The sequence below is a fragment of the Microtus ochrogaster genome, linkage group LG5 (assembly GCF_000317375.1).
Source record: "Microtus ochrogaster isolate Prairie Vole_2 linkage group LG5, MicOch1.0, whole genome shotgun sequence".
Classification (NCBI taxonomy): domain Eukaryota; kingdom Metazoa; phylum Chordata; class Mammalia; order Rodentia; family Cricetidae; genus Microtus; species Microtus ochrogaster.
This window is the reverse complement of record NC_022031.1, coordinates 30,739,624-30,762,488: the sequence shown is the minus strand read 5'-3', so window position 1 is coordinate 30,762,488 and position 22,865 is coordinate 30,739,624. Positions and strand designations below refer to the sequence as shown.

Sequence of the window (22,865 nt, the reverse complement as noted above, 5' to 3'; positions counted from 1 at the left end):
ATGGATGTTATGGATTGACCTGCAGCTGAATAAGCATAAAATGAACATAAAACGAGCTTGGTAACTAGCTATTTTCCTATTGCCTTTTTCAGTATAATCAATTTGAAATACTTTCTTTCAGCATTTTACTTTCAAAGTGAACATTCAAGTCTTAAGTAATAATCATTACATGGAATTAAAAATATGACATGACATTTACAAACATTCCTATAAAAAAGACACAAGATGCCAAGTGTATAACAAGTACATCATACCAGCTTTGGAGTAGGAGCTGATTTTACTATTGAGTCGCTGCATAAGCAGCAATACTGCTTCCAGTTTGTTGACAATCTCTATGGTTACACCTTTACCATCTTCACCAAGACATTTGGGTTTGTATGTCAGAAGGAAATGGCTCCAGGCTCGCAATACTACTTCTGTGTCATCAGCACTGGTAAGAAGACTGTCCCTTAGCAGTACCCTGAGAGTGCGCTCTACCTTCTCAAGTAGCAGCCTCCAGGGTCGGATAATATCAACCTGCAATTTCCAGAGCACATGAAAAGCCAGTGGCCAAAGCAAAAGGATACTGTTATATGTAGTCACCACTAACAGAAAAATCCCCATAACAGGCCACAAGTTTGTTGTGCTATGCCTGACAAATATATAAAAGTATACCAGGTACCTGCTCAAATCCGCCCAGAAGCTCAGTAGTATCCATTGCACTATTCATTGCCATGATCTTTAAGGTGTGGCCAGTAAGGTGTGCCAGAAGCTGGACCAGGCTGGTCTTGCCCACAGAGGATGGTCCCACAAGGATGACCATCCAGCTCATCTGCACACATTTCATGATGGGTTCCAGAGACTGGAATGACTGGTGCAGGAGCGACAGGGGCCGGTGGGACAGATGAGGAACATAGCTGCTGCGAGAAAGGACTGAGTAGCCGATCTGGAGGAAATATGGCAGTGGTATTTAGTGAGCTAGAAGCAGCTATGGAAAACTGTCAAAGGGGAAAGGGCTATCCCGTCTCTTTACCTGAACATCATATGGAGTGATGTGAAACAGTCTAGTTCCCATGTATGGCTTAGAATCGGAAGCAAACACATCCTTAAACACAGTGATGACCTAAAGGAAGATAAGGAAACGAGAATATAAATCCTTATAAGTTCTTACCAGATGCTAAAATGGATCCTCTCAGAGAAGAAGCACAGCGACAAGCCACCATACTTAGACAATACCAGCAAATCCTTTCCTTTCGAGTTTTTTCGTGCAAACATCATGGGATAAGGCTGGGTATTGTAGCACATCCCTATAGTCTACAGCAGTATATTACTTGTATTTTAATAAATAAATCTTGCCAGAAGATCAGAGGCAAAGCTAAAGCCACTAGAAGTCAGGCAATGGTGACAGACACCTTTAATCCCGACTTGGGAGACAGTGAGATGAACCGAGGCCACTGTGGACTTACAAAAAGGGAGAATAAACAAACAGAAAAAAAATCAGTGCTAACCTGAAGATTATGAGGAAAAATGTATTAGTCAGAGCACTGCATTGGAGAATAGTTATTATTTCCACTTCATAAATTATCATTATCATAAATTATTCATCTAATCAATAATACGACTCCCTGAAACACTGCCTTCACAAAGTTTCTATCAACTACAGGTATACTGATTTCTTTTTAAAGCCTAAGGAGTCAGTGAGAGATGGGTAGGAGAACCAAAATACTAATAAACACAAAAGAAGAATGTCATCTTTAGAAGGAATCAGTTCTTCGAAGAAAGATAAATGAAGTATGCGACTCACTTTCTCTTTGTCCTCCCTGGTTCTCATTCTTTCACCATAAACTAGAAACACGTGCTGGCTAGGATCATAGCAGCCAGGAGATTGGTCAACCAGCATCAACTGACACCAGCGGAAAAGGTCTCGGAGGTTAAATTCCCAGGGTCCTCCTTTTTGCCCCCATTTCTTCTCAACAGTCACTTCATGATCAATCTAGAAATAAAACATTCTTATTGACAATCATACCCTACCAGACACTGCACTATGTAACATTATATTACACATACATATGGGATTTAAATGGGAATTAATAGGTTTGATTCAAATGCATCCTCCTAACCTAAACTTCCAAATGACTCTGCAAGCATCACTGCTGTGCCCCACACTGCACAGAGGCTGTGGCCATCAGAAGGGTAGCACACACCCCAATACAAACTTGCAGATGCTGTCGTTTTCTTCCAATAGACTGGTAGAGGTTTGTTCTAAGGGAATGCTGATTTCAAAGAGAAAAGATTAATACAAGTTGGTACTTACATAGTTATTAAAAGCTACCATTTTCTTAACAATATTTTTGTCAATGGCTGGAAACAAAGTACTGGCAATGAACTCCATGTCAACTACCGTAAGGGGATCCACAAAGACCTAAAAAACCCAAACACAACACAGTATCAATGCTTTTGTCTAGAAAATGACTATACTACTATGTTCTGTGGTAGTTCTACTTAATACTAAAGAGAAATAATTGAACTTTAGAAATTTCTTACAGTGAAAAACTAGAGTTTCAAAATATAGACAACAGGCTTGGCTTTTAAATTTTACCTAGTAAATTAGAGAAGAGACTCATGCAGTTCACTTTTAGACTGCATTTGTTGTCAACAATTTCCTACCAGTACTCTTAAATAGTTTCAGACTCAGACAGTTAGTATGAACATGATCGCTATAAGATGTACTCAACTTTTCTGTTTTGATAGTTTTCATAATAAAAATTCTTTCATGCTGGGAATCAAAGCAGGGTCCTCTCCAAGAGCAAGCAGTGCTCTTAACTCTTCAGCACAATAAACATTGTTAAGGGATCCTCAGCAATTTCTTAATCATCAATGGACAGGATATCAGAGCTAACATCTAGAGGTACTTCCAAATTCTAAGTTAATCAAACTCTGAACAATACCAACTAAAATAAGCATGTATATAAAGATGTAACATTTTTGATTTTGCTAATGATAGATGGAGGGATACTGTAGAAATTTTTTTTTTTTTGGAGATAGGGTCTCACTGTGTAGTCCTTGAACTCAAAGAGATCCACCTGCCTCTGCTCCCTGAGAGCTAGGATTAAAGGTATGTAACACCATGCCCAGCTCAGGTCAGTTCTTTGTTCACAAATTTTAATCCTGAAATACATTACTTTCATTACAAACCTGTAAAAGATCATCACCTGAAATTACTAATGACCAGTCTCTACAGCAGAGAGTATTAACAAAGCCCTACAAGGGCGGTGACCTCACTGTCTTGTAGATGGTAAGCAATCAGTCTCCAGGTCGCAGTACAACAGGGTAAGGCAGGAAAGGAGGGCCATTCAGCAAGTCCTCGATTACAGACAAAGTGGATATGCTAGTATCAACTAGTTTCTAAGGCAGCAGGGAATCTTACCTGAGTGAATCTGTTAAGGAAAGACTTAGGCAAGCCCTTCCTCCCGCCTCCTTGTCTAAAGGGATTCTGACAACCAAAAATCCTGGTCTTTTCATGTTGAACTTGAAAACTCATGCCTAGCTCTGGTACATAGATTTCTCCTCGATGATCAAAACAAGCATTGAGTCCTTCGAGCACAGACTGAGAAGCCAAGTTAAGCTATTTGGGAGAGAAAGCACAAATATTTGTTTCATTATTTCATAGTATAACTAAAACAAAAGAGAGGGAAATAATGAGTAGTAAAGTAAAATAGATTTTCTTGATTGAAATCAGGGAAACTCATTTTATTTCTCATATATTTAAGAGATCTAGGTTAGGGTAAAAATTATATATAAATTTAAATTTATATAATTTTAGAAATATGCATGAATATAAACTGTATGTGGCTTTAAGCTTTTTAGATTTATCTATTTTACTTTATGTGCATTAGCGCTTTACTAGCATGTATGTATGTATGTATACATACCATATGTGTTCCTGGTGCATGCTGAAGTCAGAAGCTCTAAGACCCCTTGGAACTGGAGTTATTAGTGGTTGGGAATAACTAATGTGAATGCTGGAAACTGGAGAGCACTTCTCTGAAAGAGCAACAAGTGCTCCCAACCACCAAACCATCCATCCTACACCTTGTAAGTTTTTAAGTAAGAAAAGGAAATAAAAAGACTAAACTTGAAACAAACTTTTAATCTTGGAACACATTTAATTATGTGGATTATAATGAACTTTCACTGGTCTCTGTAATAACATGCTGACTGAACAACATTTTTTTTTTAATTTATTTAACTTTATTTTATGTGGATTGGTATGAAGGTATCAGATCTCTAGAAACTGGAGTTACAGAGAGTTGTTAGCTGTCATGTGGGTGCTGGGAATTGAACCCAGGTCCTCTGGAAGAACAGCCAGTGCTCTTAACCGCTGAGCCCTCTCTCCAGCCCCTGAACAACATCTTCAAATGGGTTTCAAAGTTGTGATATAACAACACTAAGTGTGTCTGTCTACAGAGGTTTTAACCAATTTTTTGTTTTGCAATTGAGGACATAACAAATGAACTAAATACAGGCCTTCAGATTCTGTATCAGTGCTCACAGATATGAGACACAAATGGTCTTTAGATAACATTGAAAAAGAGAGTGGAAGAATGCAAACCAATAAAAAGCAATCACCTGAATTCTTCCTACTAGGACCTCATCATGTCTTATAAGCAGGGCGAAGTCTGTACATGCCCAAATAAAAAATTGCTCGAAGTGGGTATCCAAGCCCAGACTGTCCTTCAATCCCTGGATGTGAGCTTGAATACAGTCAGTGTGGCCTTTAGCTTAAATCTAAGCTCTCTCTTTTGCACATAAATATTCTGACCTGCCCCACTCTATAACCATGGGCACCTATCTCTCCTTGGTATCTGCCCCAAGTCAGCAGAGAGCAAATCAGCTGACTGATTCTCATAGAACACTCCCCTTGTCATCTAGGACCAGAGGAGAGGTCTGCGTCCAGTGAAACTGCCATCCCATCCAGCCGCTTTCTGAATTAACATTGAAGAACCCCCAAAAGATTCAGCACTTAGCACTCTTAATTTTGTGTGTGTGTCCTGTCAGAATGGCTAAAATGAAAACACCAATGATAGCCTTTGCTGGAGAGGGTGTGGAGAAAGGGGTACACTCATCCATTGCTGGTGGGAATGCAAACTCGTGCAACCACTCTGGAAAGCAGTGTGGCGGTTCCTCAGGAAATTCGAGATCAACCTACCCCTGGACCCAGCAATACCACTTTTGGGAATATGCCCAAGAGAGGCCCTATCATACAACAAAAGTATATGCTCAACTATGTTCATAGCAGCATTCTTCGTAATAGCCAGAACCTGGAAACAACCTAGATGCCCTTCAATAGATGGATGAAGAAAGTATGGAATATATACATATTAGAGTACTACTCAGCAGTAAAAAACAAGGACTTCTTGAAGTCTGCGTACAAATGGATGGAAATAGAAAACACTATCCCGAGTGAGGTAAGCCAGACCCAAAAAGAGGAACATGGGATGTACTCACTCATATTTGGTTTCTAGCCATAATTAAAGGACAGTGAGCTTATAATTCGCAATCCTAGAGAAGCTAAATAAGAAGGTGAATCCAAAGACAAACATATAGGCATCCCCCTGAATATTAACCTTCATCAGGCGATGAAAGGAGACAGAGACAGAGACCCAAATTGGAGCACCGGACAGAAATCTCAAGGTCCAAATCAGGAGCAGAAGGAGGGGGAGCACAAGCAAGGAACTCAGGACCGCGAGGGGTACACCCACACTCTGAGACAATGGGGGTGTTCTTTCGGGAATTCACCAAGGCCAGCTGGCCTGAGTCTGAAAAAGCATGGGATAAAACCGGACTTGCTGAACATAGCGGACAATGAGGACTACTGAGAACTCAAGAACAATGGCAATAGGTTTTTGATCCTACTGCACGTGCTGGCTTTGGGGGGGCCTGGGCAGTTTGGATGCTCAACTTACTGAACCTGGATGGAGGTGGGCGGTCCTTGGACTTCCCACAGGTCAGGGAACCCTGATGGCTCTTCAAGCTGATGAAGGAGAGGGACTTGATCGGGGGAGGGGGAGGGAAATGGGAAGCGGTGGCGGGGAGGAGGCAGAAATCCTCAATAAATAAATAAATAAATAAATAAATAAATAAAAAAAAACGAGACACCCTCTCTAAGATGGAACAGCTAGGCATTTGGGAAAAAATGAATTAGCTTTATGTCATGATAAAAAAAATTACATGAATAGTCAAAGCTAAAAAAAAAAAAAAAATTGTGTGTGTGTGTATGAGTGCTGGGCTTTTAAATTTTTTTATTTATTTTTAATTTATGAACATTAGAGTTTTGCCTGCAAGTGTGTCTGTGTGAGGGTGTCCATTCCCCTAGAACTGGAGTTACAGACAGTTGTGAACTACCATGTGGGTGCTGGGAATTGAACCCGGGTCATTTGGAGGAGCAGTCAGTGCTCCTGAGCTTGGAGTCAGCTCTTCAGCCCTTAAATATATATATTTAACATTGATTATTTACTGTTTTTATGTCATTGTGTATATCTATCTCCAGCTACCCTGGAGCATTATTAAAACCTGAAGTGGTTGATAAAATTTGCAAAGTATTTCTGAAATAAATGTGAGAACAGCAAGTCTGCCAGAGATGTGAATAGAGACGTGGCTTTTCTCTGGTGAAAACTCAATATGAAGATGATCTTGGTGAAGGAATGTCAGTTAATCAAGGAAGACAACAAGAATTATCCTTCTGCACGTGCGCTCTGCCATGAGACATTTCTGACTAGCAGTGACATTAAAGGACTTTACTAGTCTTCTCTGTCCTCATCATAAGCCCCTCCACTAAAATACCTTGTTCTGCACTTTCTGATTGCTTTTTAGCCATTTGTGGTCCCATCTTGGTCCTGATACTCACCTCATCCAACACAACCCAATGGCCAGCTTTCAAAGCTGCCAGCAAGGGTCCATCACACCAGGCAAACTCTCCACCTTTGCCACCCTCAACAGGTAGATCTGCTCCAAACAGATCAGTTATGTCCTGGAACAAAAGGTTATACCATTACCAAATAAAAAACAAAATTTATAAAAACAAATCTACTGAAACCTGAAACCCTAAATCTGAAATGATAAATGCTTGGGTGGACCTTATACAATATTCCCTGACCCTCCTTTTTTCTTTTTCCTGTAGTGTCCCAACTATACCAGACACCATCTACCAGGAGCCCAAGCATGCCCCAAGAATCTTCTGATCAAAATGCACCAAGTACCACTCTCCTTGAACAGATGCTCAGGTCATTAGTTCTTGGAGATCAACTGGTGAGCTTTAGCACAAACATTATTAGCAAGAGCAGTAACAATGCCAGGGTCTTGTTCCCAGATCCCGATTAATTTTTCATCTTTGTCCCACATTTTCATAAGATAATTTCCAAAAAGTTACTTTACCTCTAGGATTTTTGAGAAAGGAAAAAAATTAAATGGTACATTACATACAGTAATGAGCAGTTCTTTGTCAAAACAAAATTGGAATTAAAACATCTAAATAAGAGAAGAATGCAGAAGACTTAGTTTGGAGGCTTCTGGAAGATTTATCACCGCGTGACATAGCTGTGGTACTGAGAGTCATGATTTCTCATAGGGAATCTATATAAGTAGACAATTGTACCTCTCTTTATCTCATGCATTTTAGGTTGCCTATGCTTACCGTCTGCTCTGACAAGTTGATTCGAACCAGGGTATTTCCTGAGGCCTTTGCTAATGCAGCCACCAAACTTGTCTTGCCAACACCAGGTGAACCCTCCAGGAGAATAGGTTTGTTCAGTTTAGCAGCTCTTAAGAGCCTTTGTGCATTCATAGCTGTGGTGCCTGCACTGAGTGCATAGTCAGCAATACTGTGCCCATTCAGGACAGGTCCTTAAGTAAAGAAAAGTAAAGTGAGACACAAGCTAAGGGCAATCAAACCCTATACACCTCTCCACCCAATGTTATCTACTACTATCGGTGAGGTGAGTACTACAGGAACAAAATGTTTATCCCCTCTTTCAGGATTCTCCCAGCTTTGGATCCATAAATGCCTTACAGAATTTTGAAGCCCGTAAAATATTTTCTCAACTGTGCCTAGTACAACCATACACATCAACACCACAAATACAGATCTAGCTGCTGACATTCTTATAAACTACATTTCGAATACTATGCATCCTTATTACAAGCATCACTTTGAGGAGGTATTTCAGTAACTGTCATTGTGCCTCTGCACATTTCGTGTGCTCAATAATTATTCCTCGCAGAGGAAAGGACTAGATGACAGATGACCCTGACATGAAAGCAACAGTAATAAATGTTAAGAGTGCTGTAGGAGGTGTGCAATCACGTCAGAGATGCTGGGTTCAATCCTAGCACAAAACTAATATTATTTGGCAGAGGCAATTTAAGGAGGGAGAAGCAGGAGAGAAGCGCAATCTACTGTCTCTTACACTCCACTTTACTACCACTCATCTACCCAAGCCATCAACAGACATTTTCTACGTCTCTGCACAACTGCCAGGCCATGTAGCAGATGTCAGGAGAGGAAGACTGGGGAAAACCACCAGCTCTTAAGGACTCACAAACCTATTTTTATAAAACAGAATAGAATTATAGTCAGGATGCACTGTAAGACAAGGCCATGCAGTTTGCTAGTTTTAGTGGGGTGTAGAACTTCACCACAGGAAAAATAATCCCGAGTAACACACAAAACTAAATTTTTACAAGCTCCAGGAGGGGAACTTAAAACCATTCTTACCTCTTGGAATAAAGAATGGGTGAATGCCCCAAAGGTCATCTACACCAGTGAATTCTTTGAGTTTGAGTCTATCATAAATCTTCAACTCATCTTTCTGACATTCTGTCAGTCGAACTACCTTGGAAAGTTTCTTTATTAGGAATTTCAGACATTCTTCTCGAGCCAAGAGGGCCGTACCGAACCCAGAGGAAGTTGCCCCTGTAAGAGAGTAGCAGAACATGAGGGAGCAGCTCCATCGAGCACACTGTGTCAGTGAGAGCACAGACCTTTTCTGATGGAAAGAACCTCAGCAGAACTACAGACTAAATACAAGGTCCATTGTAAAGCAACCCTGAGGAAAAAGGAAGAATGCAAACCCAACATTCCCCCCAATTTATGCACCGTCAATAAAGCAGCTTTTCCGGTGATGGAATTGATGTCACCCAATCAAAAACTGATCTGGGGACAATATACAGCCCTATTCGTCATCCGAGTCCTCATTTACTTACTGTATGGGTGTGTGTCTGTGCAGGGGAATGCACACATGTACCAAAGCATATGAGCAGAGGTCAGAGCTTGTGAGAGTCAGTTCTTTCCTACCACAATGTGGGTTTGAGGGATCAAGCCCAGGTCATTTACTCTTGGTGACACGCACCTTTATACACTGAGCTTTATCACTGGCTGACTACTTAATTCAGGACCTAGTCCAACTTTGAAAAGTGTCAACCTTTTCAAAGAGTATGAGGAAGGAAAGGAGCTATTCTAAGTGTTGAAAATATCCAATTAAAGTGATTCTAAAAATAGATGATCTGGTTTTGCTTCCTTTCCCCACTCTCCTGTCTGGACAAGCCTGCTGTCCCAAGAGAAAACATACCAGAACCTATTCCGTCTATATACACGAGGCATGCGGCGTGGACAAAAGTCATCACAGTAGAGATGGTCTCTAGCCTTTTCACAGCAGCTTCCTCTGCCATGGAGTTCATGAAGTTAACCCAAGACAGAACATCTCTGATACTGACCACACACTTCCGTCCAAACTCTTGGTGGGTCAGCCAGTCAAGGAAATCCATCATCACCTCGGCTATGTCAGCCCCTTAGAATGAAGCAAAAATAACCATTTTCTAGGAAACATCCCAGAACAGTAGGGAGGCAAGGTCTATGCTTCTTAGCTGACATGAAAACCTTTGTGAACGCGGACCTGTCGGCATTCTTTCTACCGTAACGGGTAATGCCAGCTTCTCAGTGGCATTAGTTCAATTCTTCATTTATCTGTGTGGCTCTCTAATCTAGGAATTAATCTAGCTGACAAATGCAGTGAGGCTTCACACCAGTTTCTCTCATGATTCAAAATGAATGGCTGCTCTTATAAAAATTATCATAAAATAATTGAAAATAGCCAGGCGGTAGTAGAGCATGCTTTTAACCCCAAAACTCAGGAGGCAGATGAAGCTCTGTGTGTTCAAGGTCAGCCTGGTCTACTGAGTGAGTTCCAGAACAGGTTCCAAAGCTAGGAGGTATTAGGAGGCAGAGGCAGGTGGATGTCAGTGAGTTTGAAGCCAGCCATATATACAAAGTGAGTTCCAGGACAGCCAGGACTGTTACACAGAGAAACCTGTCTTGAAATATAAAAAAAAAAAAAAAAATCAACAAGATAAAGTTTAATGTTTTAAGACTTGCCAACTCCAATTTACTTTTATGTGAATTTTTAAATATATTCTGATTTCTTTTTGCTTGAAAGTTTTTATAGTAAGATGAAAATTTGAAAGCAGAATAGAGTAAAAGATTCATTTATTAATAATTAAATAAAAACTCATCACAAAAGTAATGATTAAAAGGGCTAGGGATATGGTGCTTGCCACCCAAACCAAAGGACCCATGTTCAGATCCCTGACGCCCGTGGGTAGGCACTGTGTCTTCCTTATAGTCTCAGTCTCAGAAGAGAAAGGCAATTCTGAGAGCAAACTGACAAGAATAACCATATTGGTGTAGTCTGGAGTTGACTAAAGACTGCCTCAAGGAGGAAGGCTGAACAATGGAAGGCAGTTTCTAACTTCATTCTGTATCCACGTGTGTCCACATACATGTAAAATATGCATACATACATATACAAACTACAAAAATAGAGAAAAAAAGAAAAAGTCTTTCAGAAGAGGCAAATGCTATATTTCCTACAGATCTATTGTGTTCCTATTTTTGTCTCTTTCATTTTTATAACACACTGACTATACATACAAGTAATGTTCCATAAAAGAGTTATCACTCCCCAAACACGCCCTTCGACCCCATCACCAGCACTATATGCACACTCACCTTTATGACCTAGTCTGCCCAGAGACAATCCTGGACGAAGATTGTGATTTATTATTTGAATTAAGTCTTCACGATTTGTGCTCTGAGGGCACCATATTTCTGTAAACCGATTTCTTAAGGCAGGAGACAGCTGTAAGGAACACAATGGCTAATGAAAATTAAAAACTTTTGAAGCTAAAAAATTAATCCTTTGAAAAGAATGTTAGTAGTGACTCCACCATGCATCTTACCTTTCACAAATAAAAAATTGTTTTGCTCTTGCAGACAGCTTCTACTACGATCTACATTTTCAAACTCAGAACCGCTCATGACAGAAGTTTGCAGTGTTACTCATCTGCCATCAACTTTTCAGTAACTATCATATATCTGGTGTATTACATAGGGAAAAAGAACAATGTCTGTACCAAGGAGCAGCTCACCTAGGTTGTTTCTCACATTCACACTGGCCTTCTAGATAACCAATGTCTTTAGTACTTGCTCTACTAAGAGCTTACCAGTATCTATTAGAGACACAAAAGCAAAAGATAGCTTTCCCTTAGGTAAAAGATAGCCACTTTGTGTTATATAAAGGTAAGCATATCTGGCAGGCAAGTTAACATAAACAATCCTTTTGCTGTTGTTGTTTTGTGGGGTGGAAAGGTTTAATGCAAAATATTACAATTCTATACTTTCCAAAATTAAGTCAGTTGTTTCTATAAGATTACCATAATTTGCACACACAATAAGAGCATGACAGGATAGCTCACAGTACGCAATGGCCATAAATCTGAGCCCAGGTGTACAAGGCAGTGCTTACTGCCACCCATATTCTGTGTGGGAGTGAGTGGCACTCCCAGGACAAAGCATGTATGTATGTCATGTGTTCAGAGCAAAGACTCAGCAAAGCGGCATGGTGCAAGATGGCAACAGTTGCCAGGAATACTTTGTGTCACTACATACTGATTTTGAATTAATTTTTGGTCTGTACATAGTCAGAAACTCTTTACTACTACCTAATTTCTCATGTTCCCCATATTCATTGACATAATTCTTTATGTGGTGACAAGCCACAGTTTAAGGACCTGAGCTCACCAAATATGATACGATATACTTCCTAAAGGAAAGCAATGATTTGGGTCTTGGGGTTCTTCCTAGGGCACCCTGTACTTACTAAGAGTGTTCTCAGTATACTCAGCTAGGAAACACTGCTGTTTTCATTTCAAGTGTTTGTGTGTGGTATGCAGTTCATGTGTTCATTTGTGTGTGCGAGTGAATGTAAACTATCCTGAAAACAGATCTTTAGAGCACAGCAACATTCTTTTTCTCTCACGCTACTAAAAAGCAACACGTTCACATTTCAGGCACCCAACAATAAGAGCCATAACGCTTCATTGAAAATCAATTCATTTTTCTTCCAGGCACACAATGCTGCACTTCTCACCAAATGTTCCCTGAACTTTCTGAAACCACAGGATTGTTGGTTTCCCTGATTTTAAGTACAACCTTGTGAAGAGAAGAAACTTTACTTACAATGTTTGTGATTCACATAACCTGTAACAGTATAAATAGGTCCTATCTATGAAACTATGTGTCCCGGCAGGCTTTAAGATTGTTGTAGACCTTCTATCTCCCAAATGCTGAGACGCATGCATCGAGGCATGCACCACCATGGCTAGCTAACACTGCTGTGATATCTATTTGACACTTTACCATCACTTAAAAGACCACTCTAACATTTAAGAAAGCAAAGTACTATCTGCGCATGGTGGCACATGCATTCCTGGGAGGCTGAGGCAATGAGTTCAAGAGCTTGGTTATGTAGAGACTCTGTCTCAAACACAAACAAACACAGAGACTGAAAGAGTCTCTCAAAGTAAGGTATTTTTTTTTTTTTGGTTTTTCAAGACAGGGTTTCTCTGTGGTTTTGGAGCCTGTCCTGGAACTAGCTCTTGTAGACCAGGCTGGTCTCGAACTCACAGAGATCCGCCTGCCTCTGCCTCCCGAGTGCTGGGATTAAAGGCGTGCGTTAACCAGAATAGTCAAGGGTCAGACAGAATGAGAGCAACTCACAGTAACAAGTCAGCTAAGAGAGAAATTCATGACATCTTGGATATATAGAATGAAATGGCAAATACAGAAATGTTTATAAGGTTGTTCAATAATGATTATAATTATACATATATTTTTATGAGTTTATGATCTATCACTGAATTGTTGACCACTATACAGATGTAGTTTATGGGTGTCCGTAAACTGAAGGAAAAAAACTAAACCAAAATTCTGCTCTAGGAAGCAATTTTACCTCCTTTTTCCCAAAGTCGCCCCCAGGGTTCATGGTTGCTAAGATCTGGAAATGTTTCCCAGCAGTCAAGAGCTCGACTTCATTGTTCTTATCACCTGGGCTGCCCTTCTCAGCCAATACCAGAGACTTTTCCACTTCAAGGACACTAAAAGAAAAATTGGGGGAAAAAATTAGAAAAGGCTTACATATTGTATGCTTTTAAAAAACAAACCTAAGTCCTCTGTGCAGGTAATGGTTTAGTGGTGTCCCGTAATACGTTGTCTGGGTAATGGCCTATGCTGGTCTGCCCGAATGCTGGGACTGCAGGGATGCACTACCATACACTTGAAGAAGCTTCTTATTTATTTTGGGTGTGTGTATGTAGGCCATAGCACAAAGGGGAGGTCCAAAGACAACTTCTGGGCATGGGTTCCCTCCTTTCACCAAAGGGGTTCACAGGGACCCCTTTTTTGTTTGTTTTGTTTTTGAGACAGGGTTTCTCTGTAGCTTTGGAGCCTTTCCTAAAACTAGCTCTTGTAGACCAGACTAGCCTCAAACTCACAGAGATCTGCCTGCCTCTGCCTCCCAGGTGCTGGGATTTAAAGGTGTGCACCACCACTGCCCGGCTCACAGGGACCTTTACACAGAGCCATTTCCATTTCACTAGCCTAGGGACATACTTTTGATAAAACAGACCAATTTCTTTTTCTACATTGACCTACTAACACACCATCATGATGACAATAGATGTCTTAAATGTAAGCGTTCACTGTTACACCATTCCTAATACTCCAAAGTGGAAATAGGAAAACTACCAACAACTAGTGAAATGATGAACAAAATATTATATTTCCAGTGCTGCTAGTAACTAAAGAAACATACAGATACTCTATACTGTGATAAGGAGGAACTTTAAAGTATTACTATAGAGCTGTGTGGATCCGGAGCTCATGCTGGCATTCCCATAGGGGAATTGCCTTAGAGGACTGAGGCAAGAGGACTGGTGTCAGGCTGATGCTCGTCTGGGCTATCAAGTGACTTTCAGACTCCAGGCTAGGGAGACAGCTCAGCTGACACAGTGCTTGCCACACAAACATGAGGACCCGAGTTTGGATTCATGGGACTTGCTGGCAAGAGTATAGCCAAATTGATGAGCTCCAGGTTCAGTTGAAAGACTGTCTAAAAAATAAAGTGGAGAACACTGAGGAAGACACCCAAATGTCGACCTCTTCCACACATACTCATGTTCATATAAAACAGATATTATCACAAAGAGTAAGAGAATAAAGCATTTATATGGAAGACTCAGAAAAGACAAAACTGTGGAGAAAAAAGTTGTTAATTAATGGTTGCTTCAAACAGGTAAAATGCAGAATTAACTGTTCATGAGAGATCCTACTACATGTTAGTGTAAACTCAACTGTGGTAACTAAAAATCTAAGTTCACTAAACACCTAACCATAGTTATAATATAAACAAGGTACATTTTATCAAATATAATACCCCAATAAGACAACAAAATGTATATCACTGCATCAGGACTAATAAGAGGTTGTGGAACTGTCATACAGTTATCAAATTTAGGATTCTAATACTAGCTTCACTTAAAAAATTAAGTTATAAAGTGTAAGCATAAAATCTGCTTTTAAAAAACTATTGTTACTTAAGATCATTTGGTTTTAGTTCTATTATCCCACACTGATTACCGAGGAAAAAAATAAAACAAATAAAAACAAGCATCTGATCCCTGAAGCCAAAAGAACAGGGACTCCTGCACATCCCATTATTGTCTATGCACTAAGCGTGGAGAATTAATAAATTCAAGAGATCAAAACAGGTCAATAAATTCATCAATGAACAAGCCCCTCGCTTATATTACCTGTTCAGTCTTTCCAGGACAGAGTCATCAGCCAATGAGATCTCATCTAAGAGGAAAAAGCTGTCCTCCTTCATGGCCAGAACCAGTGGTCCATCGTGCCACTCAAAGAGTCTTGTGTCCATTTCTTCCTATGATTTGGAAAGGAGGAGGAATTAAATACACATAGTTAGATATCTGAGGTAAAACACACATTCTTCAAAAAGCAAGGGTCTATGAAAGGGACAAAATTTGTGAAGATACCCTATAGATGAGTGAAGTACACACATATACACACATCTGAACTGTATCTTCCACTATGAATCCACTTACATGAACTTAGCAAACCATAGTTTGTTAAATAAACATATCAATACTTACTACTAGATAAACCATGTCATTTGGCTTCTGTCTCACTGGCCTTAAGCCCCCCAGAAAGTCAGATGTCTCCATATTTAAGTGGCAATTGACTGAGTATAGTTTCCGATTTGCCAAGGCTGCAAACATCTGGCAAATGGTAGTTTTCCCACACCTATTAGAAATACACATCACATTAATAAGCAGCATCTGTTCCAACTACATAGCCACAGACATTGTATCAGCAAGAGATGAGGCACAATGAGACCACATTACAAGTCTAATTTAACTCAAGACCCCTGCAAGCCAGGTTCATGTTGTTTCTCGGTAGAACATTAGTGCCCTCTCAAATCCTTTGTACAGAAGGCCATCAACTACAAATACTTCATTCTTTTAGTTCTACCAACAGCAATCAAGGGAGAGGAAGAAACAATCCTTACAGTCTCCAAGACTCTAGCAACTTCTCTCCACACCTACTGAATACATTTAAAAGAATAAGTGGATAAAAATAGTTCACAATGGCATAGTAGGAGAAAACATTTATTTCCATAAGCGAAGGATTTAGTATGAAGGGAAAGAAATAACACATCTTGCTTTAAAGAAAAGGGAGGAAGAGTAAGGAGAAAAGACAACAGTGAGAAAGAAAGGGAAAAGAACCCCCTGGGTGCTTCACTCAGCCCTGCAGATGTGACCTAATGCCATGGCAGTGAAACTGGAACTTCTCAATGAGCTATGGCTTCAGAGATTTACCCAGTGTCTCCAACCAGCAACACAGGTTCACCAAATTCCAGCGCTCTGCCCACCAGCACTGCTAGTCTCCGCATGCCTTCGGTCCATACTACATGGCTGAACTTAGACTCCAACAGACTTGACTGGGCAGACGATTTACCTATCAAAGCAGAATAAAACTGTAGGCTCTAATGAGCACAACTTTATTCATGTTCCTATAGTGTTTGGGTCTACTCACCCAACAACTTTAGAACATTTTCTTTGGAGAAAAGAGACTGAGGACACAATTTTTTCTTGAAATGTTTTTCAAGGACTTCTTGAATTACATCAGCTTCCTCCTGCTTCCGGACTCTGCCCGCCAGAAGCATGAAACCTGAAGGTTGAAATAAAGGGACAACTAAGCATCTGGTAGTGATAGTGAAGAATGTTGAGAACATGAAGTAAGAGCAACTTCCACCCACTATTGCTGAAGCAGGGATCTAAAGAACCACCTTAAGAAAAGAGTCTAGTATACCAACCACATGCTAGAGACATGTCCCAACAATGTGATTATCATGTATTTCAAACACAAATGAGCAAGCGTGTATACCAAAAGATGTACACGAATGTTCAGAGCAGTTATCTTCATAACAGCCCAATTAAATGACCTAAATATCAATGTGTTTCTTGCCTTATAGCCATATAATTTTAAGGAAAAAAAAAAAGGATTTGGTCCCTCTGTACACAAAGTCAAAACCTCAAGTATATGCACTGTAGGATCCCATGTAGGTGAAGCTCATGAGAAAATTAGAACTGATTACCTCCACTTATAAGAGAAAGAAGTCATCAGGCTTGGTAACATACGCCTGTAATTTTATGAAAGGTGAGGCAGATGAGTTTAAGGCCAGCCTGGCTATAGGAAGTCCCAGGTCTATGGACTACACAATGAGTACCTTCCTCAAACAATCAATCAAATGAAGGAAGCTTCTGAGATTTGGGAATATCAAAATCTCAGTGTTAGTAGTGACTTTCATGGATACATACACAGATCAAATTGCTTCATCATGTGTTACAACTTTAAAAAAAAAAGCATAAAAATGTGTTATCTATCACCTCCAACAGATTCTCATTATGCCACCAGGCTAACTTCTAGCCCTCCTGCTTCAGCCTATGTGCTAGGATTACAGCACACTGGTACTACCCAGGTCACTGGGGCAATTGCCACCTTTGACCAACACAGCTCCCAGACATGTCCAGCCATTGTACTAATCTTGATGCCCAACTTGGCATGCCCTTTCTCCAAGTCGTCCTATCCTATAACCTACCTTATAATCCAAAACCAACAGATCTGACGTATAAACATTCTTTGATAGGATTCAAACCTACTCTCAGGCAGCAGAAACTTTCTTACTGCCGACAGGGTACTGTGTGGTCAACCCTAAGAAAATAATAATCAGGCTATAAACTAATATGATTAACTACACCTACTTCTTGTCCTCCAAAAGCTTGTTAGCTCCTATGACAGAACTAAAGACATTAGATTCTGTTCCACGTTCCACCCTTCCCTAGCCAGTCTTCCTAGCATAGTTATACTGAATAAACTCCTTTCCTACTTCAGCATTTTGTCGAGTAGGGTGTTTGAAGGTAAGTGGTCAGAACTAACCCACTAAAGGACCATCTGCCCTGAGCTGGAATTCTGTCCCATGACTCTATAATAACAGGACTAATCGCCAGCAAGCCATCACCTTAGTAGCAGAGAGGGAAATAAAAAATTCTCATAGGCCAATTTTACTTACGTTCTTATTTTTTAAAAGGGCTATATTAATGACTTTCCAAATCAGAAGAGTACAAAATGCTTCCCTTGATTCATGGCAAATAACAGTGCTTGGACTATCTCTGGTTGCCACACTGAAGGTAAGCTCCCGATCTCCTGTGCAATTCCTAAAAGGGGCCATGTTAGAGCCTACCTTCCGCACACAGCCACTTAGACTAGGCTGAGAAAACACACAGAAGCTGGGCACAGGGATCCATGTCTAAATCCCAGCACTCACAGGCAGTGGCAAGAGAATTACAGAAGAGCCAAAGCTAAAAAGCAAGACCCAGGTTAAAATAAGAAAACCACAAGGGAACAGAGGCCTGCCTGCCAGAACCCTAACTGTTCACAGGAGCAATGGGAGCTGATGGGGAAAGGCTGCTTCTGGAACAAGTCAGAAAATGAATGTACCACACACAACTTAGAAAACATTTGTTTTAATAACACATCTGGCATCATTTATGATTTAAAACATACCATCATTGGCTAAATGTTGTAGCCAATCATAGTCCTTCTCAGTCTGCTCAGCCAATCTGTATCTTTCAGCCCATCGGAACAGATCTCGAAGGGCAATAAACCCCTGCTTTCCAGCAAACACCGAGGAACGTCTACGGTAGGACTATTAAAGTATAAAAACAAATAACTGATTCTTACTATACTAGATAGAAAGCATAAATTATATCTTACATAAATCATTTAACAAACTCATTTTACTAGATTTAACTTTTCAGAAATAAAAAGACCTGCAATTATCTGGAAAAAATGTTAAAATAGTAAAATAAAAAAATTTCTATCTCCCATACAGAAAGAGAATAATCTGAATAGTATGAAAGATAAAAGAAAATTTTGGCTAGGAGTGAGCAGAACACATGTGCTCTGAAAGGGGAGACGGATACGAGGGCTAGGGTGGAGAAGAGAGCAGGAGGCACGGGGAAAGAAAGGGCAGAGAGTGGGTTACACAACGTCCCTTATGGAAACCAGCTACGTTGTGAAACAACTACAAAATACAATTATAAAAAAAATAGGAGGAATTTGAGCATATATCAGAAGACATGAGTTAACTGCCTTTGAACTGTTGATCAAGGAGGTTCAGGAAGCCCCCAAACAACACATGCTATTGTCATTGCTCTTGGCTGCCCACTATAACTAGGTGGCAAAACCCTACTCCTGAAGACACCACATACTTCGTTGCAGGACACAGAAATTATGTTGGAACTGATCGGGAATCTTCCTCCCTGCTAACTAGCTGTCAGAGTATAAAAGGGAACTACATAGTCTGCTGAGGGAGAAAAAGTCCAGCAGTGGTCATGAATGTTACAACACTGATCAGCCAGGCAAACTTTACCTGCTGATACAATAGCGCCATGCTTATGCAGGTAACTAACTGCATTCTTACTGTATGAGGCCTGTTTCACAGGAGGAACTCATGCCTGGTAATGTAAACCTGATCAAAATCCCATGGCTAGTGAAGACACAGGTTCTAGGGCAGACCTACTACCAATGTTTTACTTGAAGAGACATCTCGTTATCTGCCTTCTGCTTTTGTCTAGAAATTTGTGCTCTTCTAACGCTGGTCAGAGAAATGTCTTTTAGCAGTAAGTAGCAGTCAATGCAAATAAATAAAGACTTAATAACTGTTCAAACTGTTGAGTATACATGACTATAAATGTTCATCTCTAAATGGGATGTTTATATCAACTTCAGAAAGGCTTAGAAAACTGTATGGAACGAGGGAGAAAGAATTCAAGAGCTGGAAGACAGGGAAGAGCACTGGGAAAGGCTGTCATTTGACATGGCTGCACTCATGAATTCAGAGCACCTATGGTTACCAGTATAACAAGATCAAACAAGTCAAAACTCAAACATGGAAGGAGAAGGGGCTCACAGGCCCCACCTAAATGAAGCTGACACACTACTGGTAACTGACCAGTACTGAGGGAGGAGGAATGATTTCTCTTCAGGAGTGTGGCCACTGTCAAGTTGCCTATGTTCATGCAGACAGCACTAATGGGACCCAATGGGATGTAAAACACAAACAAAAATCCACAAGAGGACATGAAGTTGTGACCAGGAGTATTAATAGTTTTTTATTTAATTATTTTCTAATAAAGACCCCTGACAGAGTTTCTCTGTGTAGCCCTGGCTATTCTGGAACTTACACTATAGACCAGGCTGGCCACAAACTCAGAGATCCACCTGCCTCTGTCTCCAGAGTTGATAAACCGTAGGTGTTGGTAAAATGTTTCACTAGTCTGTGCAATAACCTAAATTTATCACAGTCTTGGGGTGGAGGGAATAAACTAAAGTTTTATAGATAACAAAGGAGAAGCATGAAGAAAGGTTACCAAGTCCCCCACTACAGTGTCACAATCACGGATTTAACCAACACCATCGCTATATTTTACATCATCTGTAAGCACGGGTTAGAGATCAGTTTTCAGAAGTTGGTTCCCTCCTTGCTGCAGTGTATTCTGGGGACCTAACTCAGGCTGTCAGTATTTCTGACCACTGAACCATCTTGTTGGCCAACATCTTTATCATAAAGAAAAACAAACAACAACAACAAAAGAGCAAAAATATCCAAGGAAGTCACAAGTTCTACGCTACTCTAGGCAACATATGAAAATAGTCTCAAAGAGTAAGTAGTTTGACAAAAATTACAAGTAACATACACAACTTGGGAACTATTGCCATATAAAGTAAATGTCATAAAAATTTACGATGGTAAAAGTGCTGATTTACAAAAGAACCAAAACCAGGAGCTGGGGATATAGCTCAGTAATAGAGAGCAACACAGTGTGCATAAGCTCTGGGGTAAATTATCCCAGGCCCTGGAACACATACATAAAACGGATATTAACAGACACATTTTAGAAGTGAGACTTCCCCAAAATTAGCCTTACTCTCTAAAACTAAATGGACAGATGTGCTTCTGCTTGAGAAAACTATCCAACTGTGAAGCCAATGCTGACTAATGTAGTCCACGTACATATAAGTTCTGATGAGGATATGAAATACCTGAAGGTCCAACATGACTTTAACCAATTTACTGCAATAGGAAGGCGGCAAACTACATCGCTTGTGCAAGATTACTTCCAACTCAGAACTGGGCAGCTCATCAAAGTGTAATTCCACAAATCGATTTCTGAAGGCTCTAGACAGCACCTAGGCAATACACAAAAATAAAATGTGTGTGTGAAAAGTCTCCTCCAAAAATGAGCCCATGACTATCCAGAACAAAGTGATCAGTGCTAAAGTCACATATACATAAACAAAAATTCATCAAGTTTTATTTATGTATTAGTGCACTGATCTATCAATCTATTCATAACATATCTATATATGTAGCAATAATAAAGAAAAAGAGGTTATCAATTTAAGAGGGAATTGGAGGAAACATGGAAAGAGATAGTGGAAGTGATTGGAAAGAGGAAAGGGAAGTGACGTAACCACATTTTAATTAAAATCTTATTTTTAAAAAGCATCTATTCATTTGATTTACAAACAGCAGCCCTGCTATTCACCACAAAAATTCAAAACCTTCAAGAGGGACCAGAACGTCTCATTCCCAATGAGTTTACCATTTCACATAGAATGAACGGATTTTGGAGGTAAAAGTTACATACCTTTCTGCCTCCATAAAGCCCTGGGGGATTTTGGGTGGCAAAAAGCATGAAGCGAGGGTGTGCCCTAACGACTTCCTGTGTTTCTGTTATGAGCAGTTCACGGTTATCATCCAACAGCCTGTTGAGTGCCTCTAACACATCAGTAGGTGCTAAATTTAATTCATCCAAGACAATCCAATAGCCTTTTCTCATAGCATCAATAAGAACCCCTAGGAGGAAATGACAAGGATTAACATGTGTATGTACAATCACAAATCCTACACAACAATTACAATTCCAAGCAAATTACTCACTGCAGCTAGTCACGACCATCAAAGAATCTGTGACACCACTGATCCAAGAACTAAGACTTGCAATTGACACGTTTTCTTTCTAACCACAGGAGGAGCAAGGACAAACATCTCTTGATCAACCTGTTAAATTTTCTCCCTGACATCTAGTTTTATTAAATCACCAGAATCTCATAATCTATTCCAAAACCCCTCTTTACCCTATCTTTTAAATCTCTACACTGTCTTTTTCAAAATTTGGTTCAACGCAGGAATTACATTGCCCTAGGAATTAGCTTTAACTATTATGATACAGTTCATGTGCCTCAATTAGAAGGGATTATAAAATAAGAAATGGGTCAAAAAGCATGAAAATTTGCATTCAAGCAATGAAGTAATGACACTACCTTCATTAAAGACAAGCTTCCCCGAGGTGTCAGATGTGTAACAACCAATGTATTCTTGAATATCTGTGTGCTCATGGTTGTTGATACGCACACAGTGGTTACCAGTAGCTGCAGCCAGCCACCGTATGAGACTTGTTTTACCAACTGATGTTTCACCCTGTATCAGCACAGGATAGCTTCTGTAAAACATTAGTCAACACAGTAATTATAAAAAGAGATGAGAAAAGAAGGGAAGCTAAGAAGAGTGCCTTTAGATACCCATGCACTGAGAAGGTTCTATGGTTTTTGTTGTTGTTGCTTTGAAATAAGGTCTCACTACGTAGCTCTGACTGGCCTGAAACTCACTATGTACACCAGGCTTTCCTTGAACTCACAGAGATTTGTCTGTCTCTGCCACTGTGCTGGGATTAAAGGAGTGTATCATCATACTTGGCTGTAACACACACACACACACACACACACACACACACACACACACACACACACACACACACTTCTTAACCTCTCTGTAAAGGCAGACATCCATCAT

General features: G+C 40.1%; 1 protein-coding gene across 1 annotated transcript in view; it reads right to left on the bottom strand.

The window, feature by feature from the left end:
• The window catches only part of Mdn1 (midasin AAA ATPase 1), a 124,396-nt gene that overhangs the window by 63,879 nt on the left and 37,652 nt on the right, over positions 1–22,865 (bottom strand). The window contains exons 24-43 of the mRNA XM_013351852.2: positions 22,337–22,515; positions 21,661–21,869; positions 21,053–21,199; positions 18,512–18,653; positions 16,481–16,615; positions 16,264–16,402; positions 15,538–15,688; positions 15,181–15,308; positions 13,323–13,467; positions 11,042–11,171; positions 9,606–9,824; positions 8,753–8,950; positions 7,673–7,881; positions 6,887–7,009; positions 3,407–3,604; positions 2,294–2,401; positions 1,784–1,972; positions 1,013–1,102; positions 662–925; positions 255–516 (exon numbers count right to left, since the gene is read on the bottom strand). Of these exons, the coding sequence (XP_013207306.1) occupies positions 255–516; positions 662–925; positions 1,013–1,102; positions 1,784–1,972; positions 2,294–2,401; positions 3,407–3,604; positions 6,887–7,009; positions 7,673–7,881; positions 8,753–8,950; positions 9,606–9,824; positions 11,042–11,171; positions 13,323–13,467; positions 15,181–15,308; positions 15,538–15,688; positions 16,264–16,402; positions 16,481–16,615; positions 18,512–18,653; positions 21,053–21,199; positions 21,661–21,869; positions 22,337–22,515 (3,365 nt within the window). The remainder of the gene's footprint in view (positions 1–254; positions 517–661; positions 926–1,012; positions 1,103–1,783; positions 1,973–2,293; positions 2,402–3,406; positions 3,605–6,886; positions 7,010–7,672; positions 7,882–8,752; positions 8,951–9,605; positions 9,825–11,041; positions 11,172–13,322; positions 13,468–15,180; positions 15,309–15,537; positions 15,689–16,263; positions 16,403–16,480; positions 16,616–18,511; positions 18,654–21,052; positions 21,200–21,660; positions 21,870–22,336; positions 22,516–22,865) is intronic.